Source organism: Oncorhynchus kisutch, unplaced genomic scaffold (genome assembly GCF_002021735.2).
Source record: "Oncorhynchus kisutch isolate 150728-3 unplaced genomic scaffold, Okis_V2 Okis06b-Okis10b_hom, whole genome shotgun sequence".
Classification (NCBI taxonomy): Eukaryota; Metazoa; Chordata; class Actinopteri; order Salmoniformes; family Salmonidae; genus Oncorhynchus; species Oncorhynchus kisutch.
In genome coordinates this window covers 697,226-712,616 of record NW_022261983.1, presented here as the reverse complement: position 1 = coordinate 712,616, position 15,391 = coordinate 697,226, and the positions used below count along the sequence as shown (strand labels likewise).

General features: G+C 45.5%; 1 protein-coding gene across 1 annotated transcript in view; it reads right to left on the bottom strand.

The window, feature by feature from the left end:
• The window catches only part of LOC109884752 (voltage-dependent T-type calcium channel subunit alpha-1I-like), a 287,147-nt gene that overhangs the window by 65,703 nt on the left and 206,053 nt on the right, over positions 1-15,391 (bottom strand). Inside the window, 7 exon segments of the mRNA XM_031813726.1 lie at positions 9,428-9,496; positions 9,624-9,747; positions 11,252-11,352; positions 13,086-13,330; positions 13,517-13,646; positions 14,220-14,392; positions 15,117-15,213. Coding sequence (XP_031669586.1) covers positions 9,428-9,496; positions 9,624-9,747; positions 11,252-11,352; positions 13,086-13,330; positions 13,517-13,646; positions 14,220-14,392; positions 15,117-15,213 — 939 coding nt within the window.

Here is a 15,391-nt window from a genome sequence, read left to right as displayed (position 1 = left end):
TTTTGTTGCAAAAGAGAGCAAGAGTCATGCATCATGTCAATGGGAGAGTTGTGCTAAAGTTCACGAGTTCCCCTTCACCCATATCTCAGGTTAGGAGACTAGTCCCAGATTGACTAGAGGTCTCAGACACATTACATGGTGCATGAGAAATGGAGATAATGAGAGATACAGAGAAGAGAAACAGAGGGAGGTAGAGAGGGAGAGAGACAGAGAGGGAGAGAGACAGAGAGGGAGAGACAGAGAGAGAGACAGAGAGGGAGAGTCAGAGAGAGAGAGAGAGACAGAGAGACGGAGAGAGAGAGAGAGAGAGAGAGAGAGAGAGACAGAGAGGGAGAGACAGAGAGAGAGAGAGACAGAGAGGGAGAGACAGAGAGAGAGAGAGAGAAGGAGGGAGTCGTCAGCAGCTGCAGGTCACAGGAGTCTTTGTGTTGAAATCTATAGACACTAATGAGACGTGTGACAGAAAGTGACTCACACACACTATAGAACCGCCTCGAGGATAACTACACACACACACACACACACACACACACACACACACACACACACACACACACACACACACACACACACACACACACACACACACACACACACACACACACACACACACACACACACAAAACACACACACACAAAACACACACTCAAAAGCACACAGACACACATTTGCTCACCTGGATCATGAAATGGGCAACATCTCTGTGACACACACATCCACACCTGCTCGTACTAGCTAGAGCCCGCTGGCAGACACTGACATTAACTGTCATACTGCCTGCTGATGGCACTGGGAGGTATTTATACACACACACGCACACACACACACACGCACACACACACACACTCACACACACACACTAGCTACTAGCACAAGGAACTATCCATCACACACAAACAAACAGAGTAAACAGGGCATCTGACAGAGTTGTCCAGTTCAAACTGCAGGTAGACACAGTAGGCTCTCTGACACAGAGTTGGACTAATGATGCAACACCGTGCCTTTGGGTTGTACAGAGTTGGTGGAACATCATCATCCAGGTCCCCATAACTTTCTTCTGTGATTCCTGCTACAAACCCACAACTATGTATCATGGATGCCAAGCAGTGGCATATTGGTATAGTTTGATTGAGTGGTACATGTCTGATGTGTGTGTACATTCAGGGGCAGTGGCTTCAGGAGTTTGCAAGGCAGCAATGTGAATGAGTGATTACGAGGACATCGGATAAAAAAGGCCCATGATTTGAACATTTAAATGAAGCAACAGAGCAGAAATCCAATGCATATTATTACCATGATTATTATTATTATCATTATAGGCTCTGACTGACTGGCATTGAAGCCAAATGATCACTTAGCATGAGACTGAGGAGAGTAGAAAAGACTGCTGCGTATATATACGGTACTGTATGACCATAATGATCATCTAATATAATGATCCTACTGCCGAGCCCTAGACGTTAAACCTAATGACTGTACTGCCTATCCTACCGAAAACCAGCAATTCATTTTGCTCCTCTCGAATGGACATTGGTTTTTGGGCCGTATTTGGGCCATACATGCCCCTGTGTTAGGTCCTGTTGTACCTTTGAGAGGGCATTCTGGGCTTTTTAATGACATCACGTGTGGGAGTGTCACTTTGATACTGTTTTATTCCTGGTTTCTCAAAATGGCTACCATCACAATTAGCATCATTTTTGTTTGAGTTTGATATTCAAGTTGTTTCTAATAGGTAAATACCTCAGGAATAGTTTGGTGAGTTTTCCGAGCAATAAGAGGTAGTTAATAGATCTGCAGTGGACATCGGGACGTGACAACTAGGTTTTTAACCTACTGTCCCCATTTACATACAATAAAATATAAATATGTGACTTGTTTCAGGAAACTAGGTGTCACTACTTCATCGGAGAGGCATGTGAATGTAAACATTTATATTTTATCAAATTGTTTTTTTGGCAGAAATACCTTCTGGAAAATGTGAAATATCATGTGCCTTAATAACAAACTTGTATTCCATCCGTAAATACAAATAAAATCATTAAATTATGAGCCTAGTTGGTTTAGCCAAGGAAAAAGCGAGCAACCTTTTCGCTAGCCATGATTGGCTGAGATAAGGGATGGGCTGGACATGCTGGGGGATGAGTTTGGATTGGTCTGCCATGTAGCATGTTTCTGTCTATAACGTGTGTTGACAGTCCTTTCTACCGCGCTGTGTTTGAAAGATATAACGTTAGCCATCGAGAACGACAAAAGTTTTGCTACTTTCTCAACAGCCTTGATCCCCTGAATTTAGCAGGCGCCACCGACAGATCAGTTGGGAAAAGTGATGGGCTACATTCTGCACACGCCACGGTCAGTGTGAACCGGAGTGACTTGACACAACGCTGGTCAAACAAGATGATGCTACAAACAAAACAGAGTTAAATGGTTGCAGTCTGCCGTGAAGCGTTCATCCATGTATACAGGTAAGAGTCTAGCTACATTTTCACATATTCTATGTTTCTAATTTAGTCAGAAAGTCCTATTCATTGCAAATGAAAGCGTATTGTTAGCTAGCAAGCGAACGTTACGTGTATGATCTGTATAGTAATATTATTCAAATCAGAAATCCATTTGCATTGCTAGTTATAGCCAGAGTGATCCCCTGATGTGTAAAAGTGACAGGCACTCAGTATGTGTATACTATATCCTACTATCTAACCCTAGGTATAAACTGAGGTCAAAATAACTCATGACAATAATGTATATACTGCCTATACTGACAAGAACCCAGAGTGTGTATACTATATCTAACCCTAGGTATAAACTGAGGTCAAAATAACTAATGACAATAATGTATATACTGCCTATACTGACAAGAGCTCAGTGTGTACAGTACAGTGTAACAGGGTGATTGTTATATCTAAGCCTATAGCTGTGACCTGGGGAAACAGAGACAGAGACTAATGATTATACTCCATACTGCCTTTACTGACAAGAGCCCAGTGCATCTGAATACATTGTATCTAAGCCTATAACCGAGGCCTGGGGAGAGACAGACGTGATTATACAGCCTGTCCTGACAGAAGCCCAGAGTGTGTATACTGTAGGGTGGCAGGTAGACTAGTGGGAAGAGCAATAGGCCAGTAACTGAAAGGTCGCTGGTCCGGATATCCAAGCCGACAAGATGAAACATCATTTGATGTACCCTTGAGGAAGGCACTTAACCCTAATTTTCTCCAGGGGTGCCGTACTACTATGGCTGACGCTGTAGAACAACACATTTCACTGCACCTATCTGGTGTATGTGACAATAAATATATATATATCACTACAGGCTATCTAGAGTAAACCTATATCAATGGCCTGGGGAGAGGCTGGCTGACTGACTGACTGACTGACTGATGGACAGGGTAATATGATCAGGCCTAAACGCAGAGGAAGAGAGACAGAGACGTGAGGTGGTGTGTTCCACTCAGCCAGGGGCCTGACAAGGCCGTTGCTCCTAGATTGGTCAATAATTTATTCATTTGCATAATTGATGCCCCCTCTTGTCCCAGAACCCTCCACGGAGAACAGAGCGGAGGAATAGAGGGAGAGAGAGGGGAGGAGAGAGAGTGTGGAAAAGAATGATAGAGAGAGAGGAAGGGAGAAAGAGAGAGAGAGAAAGGGAGGGATAGAGAGACGGGGTGAAAGAGATTGACGGCAACTGAAAGATTGATGGCGAATTAATGTCATTGCTTAATTGCTTGTCTTGAGCGCAATGGAGAGACTTCCAGGGAGAAAGGAGGGAGAAAAGAGGGAGGGAGGGAGGGGCAAAAAAAAATATTGGCACCGTTGATAGCCCATCCAACTACCTCATCCCCATACTGTAATTTATTTTTGCTCCTTTGCACCCCAGTATATCTACATGCACATTCATCTTCTGCACATCTATCACTCCAGTGTTTAATTGCTAAATTGTAATTATTTTGCCACTATGGCCTATTTATTGCCTTACCTCCCTTATCTCACCTCATTTGCACACACTGTATATAGACTTTTTTTCTATTGTGTTATTGACTGTATGTTTGTTTACTCCATGTGTAACTCTGTGTTGTTGTTTGTGTCGCACTGCTGTGCTTTATCTTGGCCAGGTCGCAGTTGTAAATGAGAACTTGTTCTCAACTGGCCAACCTGGTTAAATAAAGGTGTTCTCAACTGGCCAACCTGGTTAAATAAAGGTGTTCTCAACTGGCCAACCTGGTTAAATAAAGGTGAAATAAATACAAAATAAATAAAGATGAGCAAAAAATACTACAAATACTGAGCTATATTCTGTGAATCTTTATAGAAAATGATATTATTTTATATTAATAGCTCAGAGAAAAATTCCTCCGTACAGAATCTTCTTTCCAGATCCTTGATATTCTTCGGTCTGCACTCATGGACGGCCCTCTTTAATTCAAACCACAGGTTTTCAATGAGGTTCAAGTCCGGAGACTGAGCTTGACATTGCAAAATGTTGATTTTGTGGTCAGTTAGCCATTTCATCGTGGATTGTGATGTGTGCTTGGGGTCATTATCTTTCTGGAAGATCCACTTACAGCCAAGTTTCAGCTTCCTGGCAGCGGCAAACACATTTTTTGCAAAAATGTCCTCGATGAACTTAACAAGGAAGCAAAATAGCCCCATAACATCAAAGATCCACCACCATATTTTACAGTAGGTATGAGGTTATTTTCTGCATACGAAGAGTTTATTTCCAAAACGCTATAAATCCATACATTTTTCACGTGTGTGTAAAATATTACTGTCCTCAGATTTTAAATTCATAGATTTTAGATGTGTATTACAACTAGTTTTGTTGTGAAACTCTATAGATCCATTGTTTAGCAGGAATGGAATGTTCTTATCCTGTATATTTAACATATAAATTCAACACATCATAAATATAGCCTCATGCTATAGTGTTTGGTTAGAAATAGGTCTCATTCCAAATGTCACCATATTCCCTATATAGTGTACTACTTTTGACCAGGGCCCAGATCTCATATTACTGCGTTGATTCATTTGATGTTACAAATGTATCATTTGTACAGTTATTTACAAAAAAATGACATTATTTGTCACATTTGACTGTGTAAAACCTTGCAGTGCTACTTTTTTCTCTGCGAGTGAGATGGATATATCTCATTTTGCACGGAATTATGTCTGTTTGTCTCTCTATAATGAAAGCATATAGTGATAGGTTTCAAACAAATACATGTCTGTCATTTAACAACCCCATGCAATGATTAGATGGAGAAAAAACACACCAATCTCTTTCATAAGTTCTTAAAAAAAAATTGATATATACCCACCACTGGTGTGATAGAGCCAAAGAGCTCTATTTTCATGTCATCTGGCATAGCACCTGGTTTCAATCCAAGTGCCAATGCCGTTTAGAAAACTCCAGGCGTTTACATTTGTTGGTTGTTCTCAATAAATGCTTTTTTCATGGCAACCCTTCCAAATAGCCTGTTGGCTTGGAGGTGATGTCTAATTGTAGATTTTGGAGACCCCAAAATTAACAAGTTCTGTAATTCTCTAACTGTGGCCCTTGGACATTCATTTTGCCTTCCGAACCGTCTTCCTCAATGTGGGGAAAAGATACTCTTGGGCCTCTGCCAGGCAAGTCTCCACTGTTCCAGTGGTTTTAAACTTCTTAATTGCACGAAGGGTTTGTGGTATATGGCCAATATACCACGGCTAAGGGCTGTTCTTATGCATGACGCAACGCGGAGTGCCTGGATAAAGCCCACAGCCGTGGCGTATTGGCCATATACCACAAACCTCTAAAGTTGCATTATTGCTATTATAAACTGGTTACCAACAGCAGTAAAAATAAATGTTTTGTCATACCCGCGCTATAAGGTCTCATACCACGGCTTTCAGCCAATCAGCATTCAGCTCTTTAGTTGTTTTTTGTACCGTTGCCTGATCTATGAAAATCAACAACCACTTGTCTCTTTCCAAATGTAAGTTCTTTTCCTTTCCCCATTGTGATTCAAGTTTCAACGTTTATTCGCAACGTTCACAGGATACCACAGGTGAAAAGCAGCACAGGGACATTCTTACTGGCTGCAGTAATAAAGTAATACAAAAAAAGAGATATGAGGTAAGATAAAGTAATATCAGGATGCAAGTATACAGCGCGTTCTGAAAGAATCCAGGCCCCTTGACTTTTTCGACATTTTGTTACTTTACAGCCTTATTCTAAAATGGGTTAAATCATTTCTCCCCCCCTCATCAATCTACACACAATACCCCATAATGAAAAAGTGAAAACAGTTTTTTAGACATTTTTTCAAATGTATAAAAAAAAATAAAAACAGAAATACCTTATTTAAATAAGTATTCAGAACCTTTGATATGAGCCTCGAAATTGCGATCAGGTGCATCATGTTTCCATTAATTATCCTTGGGATGTTTCTACAACTTGATTGGAGTCCACCTGTGGTAAATTCAATTGATTGGACATGCTTTGGAAAGGCACACACCTGTCTATATAAGGTCCCACAGTTGACAGTGCATGTCATAGCAAAAACCAAGTCATGAGGTTGAAGGAATTGTCTGTAGAGCTCCGAGACAGGATTGTGTCGAGGCACAGATCTAGGGAAGGGTACTAAAAAATGTCTGCAGCATTGAAGATCCCCAAGAACAGAGTGGCCTCCATCATTTTTAAATGGAAGAAGTTGGGAACCACCAAGACTCTTCCTAGAGCTGTCCGCCTGGTCAAACTGAGCTATTGAGGGAGAAGGGCATTGATCAGGGAGGTGACCAAGAAACCGATGTTCACTCTGACAGAGCTCCAGAGTTCCTCTGTGGAGATGGGAGAACCTTCCAGAAGGACAGCCATCTCTACAGCACTCCACCAATCAGGCCTTTATGGTAGAGAGGCCAAACGGAAGCCACTCCTCAGCAAAAGGCACATGACAGCCCGTTTGAAGTTTGCCAAAAGGCACCTAAAGGACTCAGACCATGAGATTCTCTGATCTGATGAAACCAAGATGAAACTCTTTGGCCTGAATGCCAAGCGTCCCATCTGGAGGAAACCTGGCACCATCCCTACGGTAAAGCATGGTGATGGCAGCATCATGCTGTGGGGATGTTTTTCAGCGGCAGGGACAGGGAAACTAGTCAGGATTGAGGGAAAGATGAAAGGAGCAAAGTACAGAGAGATTATTGATGAAAACCTGCTCCAGAGCGCTCAGGCCTCAGACTGGTGCAAAGGTTCACCTTCCAACAACCCTAAGCACACAGCCAAGAAAATGCAGGAGTGGCTTCGGGACAAGTCTCTGAATGTCCTTGCGTGGCCCAGTCAGAGCCTGGACTTGAACCCGATCTCTGGAGAGACCTAAAAATAGCTGTGCAGCAACGCTCTCCATCCAACCTGACAGAGCTTGAGAGGATCTGCAGAGAAGAATGGGAGAAACTCCCCAAATACTGGTGTGCCAAGCTTGTAGCGTCATACCCAAGAAGACTCAAGACTGTAATCGCTGCCAAAGGTGCTTCAACAAAGTAAATGTCCTAATTCAGATTTGTATTTACAATACATTTGCCAAAATGTCTAAATACCTGTTTTTGCTTTGTCATTATGGGGTTTTGTGTGTAGAATGATGAGGGAAAAAACTATTTAATTTATTTTTGAATATGCTTTAAAGTTACAAAATGTGGAAAAAGTCAAGGGGTCTGAATACTTTCCGAATGCACTGTATACAGAGCAAAAAGGCAAACTCAGCTCCATCATTCATTGAATCAGATGGCTCATTCATCACAAAACTACTTTCATTATTTTTTCACTGGCAAGATTTAGTCATGGCATGCCAGCAACAAACACTGACACTACACATCCAAGTATAACTCATCAAATGATGTCATTTTTAATTCTGCAACACTAACAAAGAGCTACAGTTAGTTTTAGAATGGGTGGCAAGGAATAAGCTAGACCTAAGCTAGACCTAAACGGCTGGCCCTTAAATGTACATGGAGAGCTAACATGAATAACATGTATATACATCTCTCATGGCTTAAAGGGTAGGAGAGATTGACTTCATCACTACTTGTGAAAAGACAGAAAGAGACAGAGACACTAAGAGAAAAGACAGAGCGAGACAGAGACACTAAGTGAAAAGACAGAAAGAGACAGAGACACTAAGTGAAAAGACAGAAAGAGACAGAGACACTAAGAGAAAAGACAGAGAGAGACAGAGACACTAAGTGAAAAGACAGAAAGAGACAGAGACACTAAGTGAAAAGACAGAAAGAGACAGAGGCACTAAGTGAAAAGACAGAAAGAGACAGACACTAAGTGAAAAGACAGAGAGAAACACTAAGTGAAAAGACAGAAAGAGACAGAGACACTAAGTGAAAAGACAGAAAGAGACAGAGACACTAAGTGAAAAGACAGAGAGAGACAGAGACACTAAGTGAAAACACAGAAATTGACAGAGACACTAAGTGAAAAGACAGAGAGAGACAGAGACACTAAGTGAAAAGACAGAGAGAGACAGAGACACTAGTGAAAAGACAGAGAGAGACAGAGACACTAAGAGAAAAGACAGAGAGAGACAGAGACACTAAGTGAAAAGACAGAGAGAGACAGAGACACTAAGTGAAAAGACAGAGAGAGACAGAGACACTAAGTGAAAAGACAGAGAGAGACAGAGACACTAAGAGAAAAGACAGAGAGAGACAGAGACACTAAGTGAAAAGACAGAGAGAGACAGAGACACTAAGTGAAAAGACAGAGAGAGACAGAGACACTAAGTGAAAAGACAGAGAGAGACAGAGACACTAAGTGAAAAGACAGAGAGAGACAGAGACACTAAGTGAAAAGACAGAGAGAGACAGAGACACTAAGTGAAAAGACAGAGCGAGATACAGACACTGAATAGAGACGCTATGAGAAAATAAAGAAAGAGATTGAGAGGTCATTAGAGCCAAGGCAGGAGAAGACTAGTAAGGACACTAGGAAGCATCCTCACACACGCACGCACGCACGCACACACGCACACCGTACACACGCACACCGCACACACGCACACACACCGCACCCACGCACACCGCACACACGCACACTGCACACCGCACACACCGCACACACGCACACCGCACACACGCAGTGTTGTATAAATAACCTTGTGGGGACCCACAATTCAGTCCCATTCAAAATCCTATTTTCCTATTTTCCTAACCTTAACATTAAATCTAACCATAACCACAAAACCTAACCCTAACAGTAAAGCTAACTCCTAACCCTGAACCTAATTCTAACCCTAACACTAATTCTAACCGTAACCCTAAACCCCCTAGAAATAGAATTTGACCCTGAGGGACTAAGAACATTTCCTGAGTTGGTCAAAGTTGTTTACTATTCTTGTTCACAAGAATAGTCACACACACATATTAAGCGCATCACTATACCTTGAGCGTCATCTCTGCTACAAAGATGGCTGTGAAGACGTAGTTGGAGATGGTTAGGAAGACTCTTTCCTATACATAGAGAGAGAGAGATGGAGGGAGGGAGAGAGAGAGAGATGATGGAAATAGAAGATCATTGACTAGACACCACTAATTATATTTGTATGGTTGAAACCTAGTGGTGAACTTTGATCCTGACCAGGCTGCCCTGCATGATCTTGGGTCTCTCCAGAGCCACGGTGATGCAGTTGGAGAAGATGAACGCTAGCACCACATAGTCAAACATCTTGTAGGCTATGATGGACTGGCATACCCGCCTGAACCTGAGAGAGGGAGGCAGGCAGGTGGGGAGGGAGGGAGATAGTGGAGAGAGAGGGAGTGGTATTGGGAGACAGAAAGGAAGAGAAAGAGAGCAAGAGGGAAAAAGATAAACAATTTAAAAACATGTGTTTTGTAACATCGCTACTGATTAAAACCCATTATTGTGCCTCATTGACAGAGAACTGGGGATTGCTCATCATTCAGTCAGATAATAGCCCCATTCTCTCTGATTATTTCATTTCCTTTCAATGCAATTCCCATTAACTGGTGTTGTAAAGGCACCATGCTCCATAGAGACACCAATACAATAGAGAGAGAGAGACACACAGAGAGACCCAGAGAGACAAGCAGAGAGATACACACACAGAGAGAGACACAGAGAGACACTCTCTCTCTGTCGAGGTCGGGCAATGATGATGGGCGATTAGGCCTGACTTGCAGTCGGCGTTCCAATTCATCCCAAAGGTGTTAGATGTGGTTGAGGACAGGGCTCTGTGCAGGCCAGTCAAGTTCTTCCACACCGATCTCAACAAACCATTTCTGTATGGACCTCCCTTTGTGCAAGGGGGCATTGTCATGCTGAAACAGGAAATGGCCTCCCCAAAACGGTTGCCACAAAGTTGGAAACACAGAATCATCTAGAATGTCATTGCATGCTGTATAGAGTTATGATTTCCACTCACTGGAACTAAAGGGCCTAGCCTGAACCATGAAAAACAGCCCCAGACGATTATTCCTTCTCCACCAAGAGCTTTACACCACTCCAGCCAACGCTTATCATTATGCATGGTGATCCTAGGCTTGTGTGCTGCTGCTCGGCCATGGAAGCTCCCGACAAACAGTTATTGTGCTGACGTTGCTTCCAGAGGCAGTGTTGCAAATGAGGACAGACGATTTTACGCGCTTCAGCACTCGTTGGTCCCGTTCTGTGAGCTTGTGTGGCCTACGTCTTCAATGCTGAGCCGTTGTTGCTCCTAGCTGTTTCCACTTCACAATAACATCACTTAAAGTTAACCAGGGCAGCCACTAGTGTGCTTGATTTTATACCCCTGTCAGACACTAGTGTGGCTGAAACAGCCTGAATCCACTCATTTGAAGAGGTGTCCACAGACGTTTGTATATACCGTGTACCTCCACAGCTAACAGAACACTGTTGCAATGCCTTCCAGCCTGAGCTCCATCTCTGAGCCCTGAGGTGGATTTATTGTTGACCAACAGATAGAGGATCACTATGGGAAGCCTCCCTTTGCTACCTCAGGGACAGAGATCCATACACTAATGAGGCAGGTATTCTGATAAGGTGGTGCTCTGCAATTCTTCTCTCGGGGACTGGGGATCCACAGGCTGTGCAGGCTTTCGTTCTAGCCTAGCACAAATGCATCGTATTCCACAATTTATGAACGAAACACCAAAGCCTTGAATTGCTGTATCAGGGGTGTTAGTGCTGAGCAGGAAATGAAATGAAAGAGTGACTGAGTGAAAACAGGGATTGACAGACAGACAGACCTGTTCTGAGGAGAGAAGAGGAAGACAGACCAGTCCTCTCTGGTCTCACACCACTCTGGCCTGTACACCTCCATCATCTTCTGGATACGGAAACACAGACTCTGGAGGAGGGACACAGCACACACACACACACAATGTCAGAATACACACACAGTCAGAATACACACACATGCATATGTGAACGTGGGCAGGCAGGGAGGCAGGCACGCACGCACATACGCACACATACACACACAGTTTGGTGGGTGAATTCAGTACACATAAACACACTGGTTCTAGACAAAGAGAAACGGCTATACTGTATAATACAATAAGATCATTCCGATTATTCCACCTCCCAAGAGAAAAGATGAATCTTCTGTCTTAATTGTTTACAAGAGAGGACACTTTGCTTTATCAACACCTAGAAGCATAATATCCAGCATCCCCATTGGTCTGCTCTACTCAGTGACTGGGTCCCAAATGGAACCCTAATCCCTATATAATGCACCATATGCCTGGTCAGAGTAGTGCACTACATAGGGAATAGGGTGCCATTTTGTGTAACTAGCATTATTAATTGTCCCTGGTTCAGCCCTGTATGTATGGGATTGTTTACTGTTGAAACAATAGAATCCCAGGGGAGAGACATAACGGGGAATCTACTGGAGAATGTATTCCCAGATATTTATATTATAAACTGCTATACACAGTGTGTTTATTCTACTATAAGCTGCCTTGTGCTGCTGGTCATGAATAACACTGGTACAACAACAGTTCCTTCTCTCCTATCTACAGTATCTGTCTTTACCAAGACGACAGGATGTCACTGGGACTGTGAACGTTCCAGGGTGTTTTTAAAGTGAATAGGACTTTATCATTGTTCATCATCACAACCAAGTCACTTTAATCTCATCATTCAGATCCTCCTCCCTTACTCCTCACCACACTCCTCACCACACTCCTCACCACACTCCCCACCACACTCCTCACCACACTCCTCACCACACTCCCCACCACCCTCCTCACCACACTCCTCACCACACTCCTCACCACACTCCCACCACACTCCTCACCACACTCCTCACCACACTCCTCACCACACTCCTCACCCCACACTCCTCACCACACTCCTCACCACACTGCCCACCACACTCCCCACCACACTCCTCACCACACTCCTCACCACACTCCCCACCACACTCCTCACCACACTCCCCACCACACTCCCCACCACACTCCTCACCACACTCCCACCACACTCCCCACCACACTCCTCACCCACCCTCACCCAACACCTCCCCCTCACCCACCCTCTCACCCACCCTCACCCCACACCTCCCCCTCACCCAACCTCACCCCACACCTCCCCTCACCCACCCTCTCACCCAACACCTTCCCCTCACCCACCCTCTCACCCAACCTCACCCCACACCTCCCCCTCACCCACCCTCTCACCCAACCTCACCCCACACCTCACCCACCCTCTCACCCAACCTCACCCCACACCTCCCCTTCACCCAACCTCTCACCCAACCTCACCTCACCTCACCCAACTCCCCCTCACACACCCTCTCACCCAACCTCACGCCCACACCTCCCTCTCACCCAACCTCACCCATACCTCACCCAACCTCACCCCCACACCACCCCCTCACCCACCCTCTCACCCAATCTCACTCCTCACCTCCCCCTCACCCAACCTCACCCAACCTCTCACCCATCCTCATCCAAACACATCTCACCTCACCCATCCTCACCCCACACCTTCCCCTCACCAAATCTCTCACCCATCCTCATCCACACACATCCACCTTACCCCCAGACCTCCCCCTCACCCCCAACACAAACTCACATAGTCGATGTCATCGTCCAGGTCCTCTCTGTCCTTGCGTGTGTTGACCTGAGGGAACACCTCTGTCAGTAGCTGTGGATGTGGATGTGGATGTGGCGGTAGCTGAAGTTGAAGCTGGAGCTGGGCTGATGGGGCCTTCCCATTGCAGTCCTGGTGCTCCCCCCCAGGCCCTCCACCAACCAACCCACTGGAGAAGCTCTTCTTCCTGGGGTAAGGCAGCATTGACGCCAGGGGGGTCCCGGGACCTGGAGGAGCTCCGGCAGCTCCAAGGACAGCGCCCGGCGGTCCCGCCGCGGGACAAAGTTTAGGGCCAGGAGGGGAGGAAGGTGGGTGAGGTGTGGAGGAGGGTGAGTGGGGGAGAGGAGGGACTCCTGCTCGGCCGGGTGGGTGGCGTGGGGGCTGCGGGAGCGCAGGCTACCCCCTCCTCCTACCCCCAATCCCAGGCCCAAGGCTCGGGAGGGGCGACCCAGGCTGTTCCAGCTGGGACCGCCGGCCCCACATTGCCTGGGTCTGGGAGGCAGGGCGGCCCCAGTTGTGGTACAGGGAGCTGCTCCCCCGACACTGGGGGAGAGAGAGGGATACAAAGAGGGAGAGACAGGCGGAGAGGGAGAGAAAGAGACAGACAGAGTGGGAGAGGGAGAAAGAGGGAGGGAGAGGGAGAGAAATACATAGAGGGAGAGGAAGAGAGACAGATGGAGAGGGAGAGAAAGAGATAGACAGAGTGGGAGAGGGAGAAAGAGGGAGGGAGAGAGAGAAATACATAGAGGGGGAAAGAGAGAAATATGGAAAGGGAGAGGGACAAAGAGGGAGAGGAAGAGAGACAAAGAGGAAGAAGGAGAGAGATAGAGGGAGAGTGAGAGGGAGAGAGAAACCATTAGGCCAACCCAGCCATTTGCAGTGACTGCAGAGGGATTCAAATAAAGAACTGAAGAAAAAAGAAAGTTCAATGATGGGCAATTGCTTTTTAAATGGGCAATTTGAAGTCATTTCCTGAATTGATTGCAACCATAGCAAGACACATCTTGTTCCGACCCAATCCGTTACGAACCAGTTCTCCTTCCCATTGTACCTCCCTCCCTCCCTCTTTCCTCCTCTCTCCAGTCTCCTCCCTCCCTCCTTCCTCCCACCACTCACCAGAGCCCTGCCCTCCAGGTTAACCCTGTCCTCCAGGTTAGCCCTGCCCAGAGAGATGACACTGTTTTTGCGTGAGCCCAGAGCGAAAGTGAGCCTGTCGGCCGTGTACAGACCCGTGGGCGTTGGGGACAGGTCCAGGTGACCGTTTGGGGTTAGGGTGCAGAGCTTAGGGTCTGGGAGAGAGAGAGAGGAAGGGGATGAGGAGAAGGAGAGGGGAGGAAGAGAGAGAGAGAGAGAGATTGGAGGGATAGATGGAGTGAGAGAGTGAGAGAGAGCGAGAGAGAATCAGATAGAAAGAGTCAGCATGGAACTGCAAAGCACATCTTGGAAGATAAAAGAAAATGGCATAGACTGACACATTCTCAACCTAACCTGTCTGACTAGCTCATGGACTGTACGTTTGTACAGTAAGATAAGTTTAGTTGTGTATGTCCGTAGGGAGGAGAAGAGAGTGGGAGAAGTTCTGTTGTAACACATGTATCATTGAAAATTTCTGCCGTGTCCACTTCAGATAGACCAGGCTTGATCTGGGAAACATTCCTAGCCTGGTCCCATCTGTTTGTGCAAACATGACTGTAGGATTTAGCAAAAACTGCACAAATGTATCTGGAGCAGGCCAACTACTGTTACACTTACGATTCATACAGTACATCTATTCAAAATCATTCATACATCTTTTGAAAAAAGGGAGGTTTGACATTAGCAATGGCATTAATAGACTGGGTGAACTGTCCCCTTGGTGAATTCTGTTCGGCGGCTCCCTGACTCAATGAAATCTACCCTGTAGTGGTTGCTGTACAACTAACCTCTCCCCAGTGAACCTGTTCAGCCATTGCGGGCTTTACAAGGTAGTGTTCTACAGTTTCTACAGTATAGTTTTATGCCTCTGAGCCATACCAGAGAGATGAAGAGAGTCCTTCAGCTTGTCAGAGTTCTCGTCAAAGTTACATGAGGACCTGTCGTCTTCGGAGTACGACCGGTTTGGCAATGCCCCCTGTTTCCCAAGGAGAGAGAGAGAGAGAGGGAGAGAGAGAGAGAGGGGGAGAGAGAGAGAGAGCGAGGGAGAGAGAGAGAGGGAGAGAGTTGGAGAGAGGGAGGGAGAGAGAGAGCGAGAGAGAGGGAGAGAGAGAGAGGGAGAAAGGGAGGGAGAGAGAGCGGGAGAGAGAGAGATA